This window comes from Oreochromis niloticus, linkage group LG9, assembly GCF_001858045.2.
Source record: "Oreochromis niloticus isolate F11D_XX linkage group LG9, O_niloticus_UMD_NMBU, whole genome shotgun sequence".
Taxonomy (NCBI): domain Eukaryota; kingdom Metazoa; phylum Chordata; class Actinopteri; order Cichliformes; family Cichlidae; genus Oreochromis; species Oreochromis niloticus.
In genome coordinates this window covers 34,403,787-34,412,049 of record NC_031974.2, presented here as the reverse complement: position 1 = coordinate 34,412,049, position 8,263 = coordinate 34,403,787, and the positions used below count along the sequence as shown (strand labels likewise).

Below are 8,263 nucleotides of genomic sequence, written 5' to 3'. Positions count from 1 at the left end.
GCTGATTATGCACTTCTCTTTTCTAGCAAGATTTTTGTACTTTTGTTTCTTTTATCTATTCTGACTTCTCTCTCTGTTTTGAAAAAATATTATCTGGCTTTTGTGATTACCCTACAAATAGGCAAAACTAATTTTATTTCATTATATTACTCATTTTACTAGTTAAATTTCATAGACACGAATCCAAATTTTCTAATGCAAAACCGTCTTTTCAATGCTTTATGAATGAAACTAGACAATATTTTCAAACTATGCAACAGTCCCATAATATAAAAGCAACTCTTCTGGTGATTCAACCCCAGCCTGCGTCTTTAACCCCCCGACATTTTTATTCATTGAATCCTGTAATGTTTGAAGTGCTAATAAAGTTCGACGAGAAAAAAAAAATCCCGCAGTAACTTCCGGGTCACGTCTTTCAACTTCCTGAGCAATGCGTTGTGACGCTGTTGGCTTACGTACAGCACGCGCTGAGCACAACTGCTTGTGCAACGTAGTTTGTCCTGCACGTTGACATTGAAACTCTCCGAAAGGCTGCCGCGCTGCTGTCGTCTCTCACAGGTGAGTGATTTAACCTGCTGTTCATTATGTGACGAAACTAAAGCTGAATATGTTCTTAATACGCTGTTTGAATTAATCAAGTCCACACATCCGCTAACATTAGTGTGGCTGCTGGTTACACAACCAGTTTTTACTGTGTGTTGCTGTTAAGTCTTATTTGAAAAGCCAAATAACGCGAACATGAGCGCGGCGTGGAAGTGGGCTGTAACATGATGCTAGTGATATTAGGATAACCAGGCGGAGGCTAGTTTTGGCCCGGTTAGTTGCACTACAGCTAAACCTGAGGTTACCGAGGGTTACCGATATAACGGCAGTTTTCAATAAACGCACGACCTACACAGCCCACTGATCACAGCATTAGCCTAGCTGTGTTACGGCTGAGCGTCCATAGAGGTTCTCTGATGATCTTGACTTTTTCTTGTACACGTGCCAAAGTGCTTTAAATCTAATGTCCTGGGTGTATTTGTTTCCCTGTCAGACAGGCTAACATGGGATCCTCCTGGTCCACAGCAGAGCCCTCTGTAGTCAAAGCTGAGGCTATGAAGACCGTCTCTGCTCAGCGCTGTCCAGTGCAGGAGGAAGCTCAGCCTGTCAAAGGTACTGTAGTTTCATTACAGTCAGGATGTCATAGCGTGAAATGCTGGTCAGAATTTCTTTTTCCAAATTCTCCTTTGTAAGTGCAAGGTGAAGATGGCATACAATTTTTAAACAGATATTTTTTTATTGCTCCTTACTGCACATTCATAAAATACTCTGAGGAATGGCGACAAGCCAGGAATGGAAAATCTGATAATCACTCTAAAGAGGCATCACAGTGGCTGTTAATATGTAAAACATTTTTTATTCACCATTATCTGTCCGTTTAGTTTGTTAGCTTTATAGATTTCTATTGCACTGATTAAAACAAACACTCAAAAAACTGTCTGAATACAGTTAAATCCATATCGACAAGCCGCTGTAAGCCAAGCTATGGCAGAGCAGCTAACATCAGGCTGAATGCTTAGAAAGCAGAGAAGAGAAGAGGCAACAAAACCATTAATAAGTGGAGCGGTATTTCCTGCACAGTCTCCAGAGCTCAGGTATTTACAACCTAACTCAGTGGGGGGTTCGTGGAAAATGAATTTCTTCCACTGTATGGGGAAGATAACAGGGTTATCATAAATATTAGTATACTGTGACACCCTTAACTCGAGCAATTAAAAAAGAAATAGCTTGTGTCAGAGAGGAGGTCTTGCACACACAGATAGTGTTTTAGTCAGAGTGCCACAGAAAACTGCATTTCATGGTATTATATAGGTCATTAGCTCTCATCATAAACTGTACAAGTTTTATTGAATGGTGTTGAATTATATTTTGACTGTGGTTGTGTATTTCTTTTTTTCTTAGCATCTCCACCTTCACAATGTCCCATGCATCAAGCTCAGGCTGAAAAAGGTCGGTACGTCAGTCTAAAGGATAGACTGTGTTTTTCCTGCACTGCAACATATTTCTACGTTCAGATGATTGTTTTAATGAAATGATCAAACCTGTGGCTCGCTCGTGTTCTCCTGCAGGTCCGACCCACCAGGATCAGGCGTACAACTTTGTGGAGTGTCCCATGAGAGCTGCAGCAATCACGAAGGGCGACATCGATCCAGCAAATATGGTACCTGTGCAGCTTTGATCAGGAGCAGAGGCTTTATTTTAGAAATGACTTTTATGTTTTAAGCTACGGTTGCCTGATGCTTAATTTGTTTTAGTTCTGCTACACTGGCCTCATCTGCTGGTACGCACTGTTGTAGTCTGCGGTGGCTCTAGTTTGTGTGCTCATGTATTCAACCAGCTGACAACAACATGTTAGTGTTACTTCCCAACAACACCAAGCACAACAAAAGAGAAGCAGCTTTGTTATGTGAGCTTTTCAGTTGTTTCAACACTTGACCACAGGTATGAAACACATGTATGTAGCACTGAGCATGTTCTCTCTGGGATGACTTGTGCTGTCATGCTTGACATCTTTTCCATGTTTTTAAGATCATAGCTCAGACTATATAATTAGTTTATCTTTTTCCACGTGTGCAGATGCCTCCACCCAACCAAACGCCAGCTCCAGGCCAGCCCTTTGAACTCTCCGTCAAAAGAGAGGAGTCGACTATTCCACGTCACGGCACAGAGAAGAACTGGGTGTACCCGTCGGAGCAGATGTTCTGGAACGCCATGCTGAGGAAGGGGTCAGTTGGCTGGTGTTAAGACTACTTCAGGCTACGATATTGGAAACTATGAACTTCTATTTAGTGTCTCATTGAACCTAAAAGTCAGTGTTTTTAAAAATGCTTGGATTTCACATGTCAGTAGCTTTAATTATTGCAGTAGCACAGTGATGGAGAAATAACTGCTAAAGAGACTGTTTCCTTTGTTCGATCCTGTGCTGCAGGTGGCGCTGGCGAGATGATGACCTAAGCAAAGGTGACATGACCAACATCATTAAAATCCACAATCAGAACAATGAGCAGGCCTGGCAAGAGATCCTGAAGTGGGAGGCTCTGCATGCTCAGTGAGTCAGTTTAAAGAAAAACCCCACGATGGTTTGCAATGAGCTGCATGTTGGTCAGAGAGTTGAGCCTTAACTGATGAATATTTTACCTCGTATAGTGAATGTCCATGTGGACCAACTCTGAGGAGATTCGGTGGGAAGGCCAAAGAGTACTCCCCCAGGGCCCGCCTCCGACACTGGATGGGGTGAGACTGAAACCTCCTGATGCACATTTAATAGTTTTGGCTGCTCTCGTGGTGTCTGTGTGTGATGTTTCTCGTTCGGGTCTGCATTGGCAGCTGCTGGTCCGCTATAATGAAATCAGGGAAATGCGGACATGCCACGCAAAGCGACTCATACAGCGGTCCATTAAAACATGATGCATGTAAATCTCATGTTGGGGAAGATCCTGGTGACTAATTGAGTTTGTCTCTCTGCAGCTACGAGCTGCCATTTGACCGTCACGACTGGATCGTTGACCGCTGTGGGAAGGAGGTGCGCTACATTATTGACTATTATGATGGAGAAATCAACAAGGACACCTACCAGTTCTCCATCCTGGACGTGCGACCTGCTTTTGACTCTTTAGACGCTGTGTGGGACCGTATGAAGGTGGCCTGGTGGCGCTGGACTTCCTGAAGGACTCTGGCTCATATTTGAGTCACAAATATTCAAAAACTGTTGTTACCCGTTTCTGCTGTTTGTAACTTGTGTGATGCTGAAAAAAGAATCAGACCTCGTAAAAGATGATTGGATGTAGAAGAGTTTGTCCAACAGGTCATACAAGACCCTTTGTGTCTATGAGAATCTATTGACTTGAGCTTAAATATAACTGCTTGCTTACAGCTACCTGACTCTATGTGATTTGAACCTCATCTAGCAACAGAAAGTTTAAATGTTTATTTTTGTAAGTCTCAGTTGGGACATTGAGACAAGCTTTAAAACCTGCCAATATTCCTTTATTGGCTAATGGTCATAAACCAGAAATCTAGGAAAGTTCATGTGTTGTGTTTTAATAAATCACCTTTTCTGTGTTTTGTTTGTAAACTCTGCATATTTGATTAAACCATTTTTATTGGCTAGAGAGTTTAAGCTACCTGTCCAAAATGAATTCAGTCCTCTCCTGTGAACTGGCAGGACCTGGTGTTTGAAACCAGGGCCTTAGCAGCTGACCTTTTGGTCCTGTGGGTTGTGGTGTGGAGGTCTCAGAGAAAAGGCCATGAAGCTAATGAGCTACACTGAACCTAAAGCTGGAGATTTCAGTGACATGAACATGGCTGACTGATAGTAGCTTATGATGATAACTTGACCTGATATTTGATGAAAGGATGCAGGTGCTCATGTTGTGGGTGTGTTTGTATGCATGCTCAATCATCCAGGTGAGGAAATCCCAAAGAGCTGACTGTGTTCATCTGGACGTTTTCAGTGGGAGAAAGATTTTGTCAGACTGAGGTCGACTTCTGGGACTGAAGGAGTGATGAAACGTTTCTCCCACTGAACCAAACAGCCACTTCATAAACACACCACATCGAAGAGCCACCTTGACAGGACAAGACTCAGCTGAACATCTGCATCCAGAGGTTAAAGGTCACTCTTTAAGGGTGCCAGCGCTCACATTTTGGACAGAGAGCACAGATGGTGTGAAAGAAGCTGTGAACGACCATCTTTGAACAGAGGGCGGGGCTTACGACACCACCTGTCTGCCACCTACAATGCAGCTTTGAGATCCTTTCCCAGATGCATTAGCGCCCACATGATAGGATGAGGCAAGGGCTACGTCCACACTAGCCCAGATAGATTTGAAAACGGTGTTTTCATCTGAAAACGTTCCACGTCCACACTATCGTTTTCAGTCGTTTTCACAGAGGTGTGCGTCCACATTGAAACGGCTGAAAACGCTCACGTTCCAGTCCTGCGCATGCGTGAAGCGCAAGACGAGTCGACCTGCCTCATTTCTGTCTGCCGCTTATTTACTTTCCGGCTCTTTGAAACGTTGCGTCAAAATGTCGAGGAAAAGCACCGAGTTTTTTAAATGGACTGACAATGAGGTGGAGTTGTTGCTGCGAGTAACACAAAAGTACAAAGTTGCAAAAGCGAGTGAGAATTAAAGAATTTGAAGAAAAGCTATCTGGAGCATGTACAGACTGATATTAATCTTTAACACGGCTGTCAAGCAAAGCAACTGCTGTGCAATGCCCTCCGCCATCTTAGTTTAATTGGTCACTTGACTGCATCACGACTAAAATGTGTCATTGTTTTCAAAAAGTCTGTTTTTGCTGTCCACACTGCGACGGGAAAAAAAAGCACGGTTTTGAAATGTATGCGTTTTCGAGAGCGTTTTCAAAACGCTGCGTTTTCCTTCAGCGAAAACGCCGTCTCAGTGTGGCCAGGAGGCCAAAACGGGAAGAAAACGATGCGTTTTCAAACGAAAACATATTAGTGTGGACGTAGCCAAGGTCTCACAATGGTGTCACCCAAAAACCCTCCTTGGCTCATTGACAACCACCACCTGGGACTCTCCACCCTTTGAAGCTTGTCTGATGAGTGGTGACGAGTGAAAGTCCAGTCGCTTTCCATTCCAAGCTCCTAAGGTTTATAAGGCTGAGAACTGGGTCTGTGCTGTGGTATGAGCAAACTTCAGTCAACAAAATCTAAATATAAGTCAAACTTTTTTAACCATTGTCTGTTTTATACGACTGGTATTTTGGGACAAGTTAGAAACTGATTAGTGAATATTGGTACATGAAGAATAACCCAGATGATTTTCATGTTCTCATTATCTGGGACGTGTCTACATTATGAAGCAGAGCAGAACAATGTTATTACCTACCTGCTGTGGTTCACTGGTTTATACGGCCCACTTGAATAGTTTTGTGTCTGAGCTGTGTCATGCTGGTTCAGTGTGATGTAACAGTCCCAGTGGCAGTTTAAGGTAACAGGTTCGCTCGTTTGACCTCTTTGTACAGTGTTTCTGCTGAGATATGCTGTCAATGTTTATGGAAAACAATGCTGTTATAGTTCCATATTAGCGTCGTGTGTGAGGGATCGCTGGGGCAGGTCTGTGGGGGTTACGAGTATGCTTCACTTTTCACAAGTCAAAGCTGCATTCATCTTTTCTATTATCTGTGATTTACAGGAGTTTCAGTACTCCACTGCTGTATTTTATTAATACATAAAATGATTTTTTTTACATTAATTGCATGCGCTCTTGGATTATTTAAAAAATATTCCTCACATTTTCAGCTACATCATCTTCAAAGTAGGGATGCAACGATACCAATTTTTTCAAACCGATCCGATACCGATACTTGGATCTGAGTACTTACCGATACCAAGTACAAAAACCGATACTTCTACCACACACAAGTTAAACTTAACCAGTAGTAAAGAAACGACCCCAGACAACTCTTTAACACAAACGAAACGTTTACTGAACGTAAGGGCAGAGACAAATACTGTACAACACATCCCTTTTTTAAACTCAAATGATATTCCAATTCCTTAACCAAATGAAATACACTGTATAAATGACATAATTCCCTTTCAAATTATATTAAACAACCCAACTTATGTTATCACCTTTTGGTAAGTGACTCACTAATATACACTCCAAAACACTTTATATAAATCCACTAAACATACAATATTCACACATGGGCCCCACACACACTCACATTCACACTTGTTGCAGGCCTGTTTGCTGCTCGCGCCGGACATGGAGAAAAATCCTCTTCTCCCCAGTAAGAGCACAAAAGTCTGACTTACAGTTCCGTTGCTCGGTAGGTCGCCGTGTACCAGTCCCACACTAAATCCACTCCCTGCGGACCCGATGCTGTCTCTGCTACAGCGCGTTAGCGAGTCACTGTCCAGCTCTCCGACAGTCCATAGCGGCTGCCTCCTTGGCGAAGCCAAGCAGTCCGGGCTAGCCTTTAGCCTCGGCGATCGTAGCTGGAAACACAGCACGGTGGTGCGACCATTGAAACAAAAAGTCACTTCACCCACACTCTGTTGTGAAGCTCTCACACGGTCAGTTTTCTAGTCACACACTCTTTTGTGCTGGTTAACCTCAGTAAAACTAGCTGAGTCTCTCACTTTGGTTCAGCTAACCCTTGTATCTCTCCATGCCGTTCTGTTCTCCTCCTCCATTGCAACAGATACACAGGTCCCGTTTTATGCTACCTTCACGGGCCTCCAGAAAATTAGAACTCTGAAAAATATTTTAACTCCCTTCAGAGTTACATACCATAAAATAATACTTTTATGATTAACATAACAGTTTGATTGCTCTAATTACCTGTATTTACCTTGTGACATATTACAGGGCAAATTACATTCAGGGTAGAGTTACATCACATAACATCAACTGTGAACACCTTATGTTACCGTGGCGTTTATGTCCATGGGAATTATGAGTATCCACTCCCAAATTCCCATGCGGGCTACATTAGTATCGGTTCATGGTATCGGTTAACTTTTACGAGTACGAGTACGCACACATTTTACAGTATCGGCCCCGATACCCGATACCAGTATCGGTATCGGTGCATCCCTACTTCAAAGCCATATTTCAGCTTATCAGTAACACCAATGCTCTTTTCATATTTTTACTGATCATGTGAATGTGCATTTCTGTGGACAGACTGTATCCCGCTACCACAAAGTCTTCTTGTTGTAAAAGGATTTTACTAAACCGGTCTAACCCACTGTGATAAGGGACGTCGTGTATATCTAAATTTTGGACCCCTGGTGATTTTGGTCCACTGAAGCAGCTGTTTTGTAACACCAGGCGACGTCTACTGAACGTCTAGTGTTCACGGCCGTAGCACCTCCGTATGCGGCTATTTATAGTCCCTATGTGGTCATTGTGGACGTCTTTTAAACGTCAAACTTGGACTCATATTAGACGTGGCTTCTATAGGCTCTGATGTCTCCAGAGGGTGGAGGACATGTTGTCTATGAGCTACAAGGTCATTTTTCGGTAGCTTTGTTTATCTCCAGTTAGGGGGGGCGATCGTGGCTCAAGAGTTGGCAGTTCGTCTTGTAATCGGAAGGTTGCCAATTCGAGCCCCGGCTCCGACGGTCTCGGTCGTTGTGTCCTTGGGCAAGACACTTCACCCGTTGCCTACTGGTGGTGGTCAGAGGGCCCGGTGGCGCCAGTGTCCGGCAGCCTCGCCTCTGTCAGTGCGCCCCAGG

At 43.4% G+C, this 8,263-nt stretch overlaps 1 protein-coding gene across 2 annotated transcripts; it reads left to right on the top strand.

Annotated features, from left to right (window-relative positions):
* The first annotated feature begins 402 nt into the window (after positions 1–402).
* On the top strand, positions 403–4,162 carry LOC100692842 (cytochrome c-type heme lyase). 2 transcript variants are annotated; one of them, XM_003457506.5, is made up of 8 exons: positions 403–558; positions 1,041–1,155; positions 1,945–1,992; positions 2,112–2,203; positions 2,620–2,768; positions 2,972–3,091; positions 3,190–3,276; positions 3,511–4,162. In XM_003457506.5, the coding sequence occupies exons 2-8, from the start codon at positions 1,047–1,049 to the stop codon at positions 3,707–3,709; spliced, it is 804 nt and encodes a 267-aa protein (XP_003457554.1). In that variant the 5' UTR covers positions 403–558; positions 1,041–1,046; the 3' UTR covers positions 3,710–4,162. The 2 variants fall into 2 exon arrangements, with proteins under 2 accessions (XP_003457554.1, XP_005462344.1); XM_005462287.4 differs by having other exon boundaries at positions 405–558; positions 1,037–1,155.
* The last annotated feature ends 4,101 nt before the right edge of the window (positions 4,163–8,263 follow it).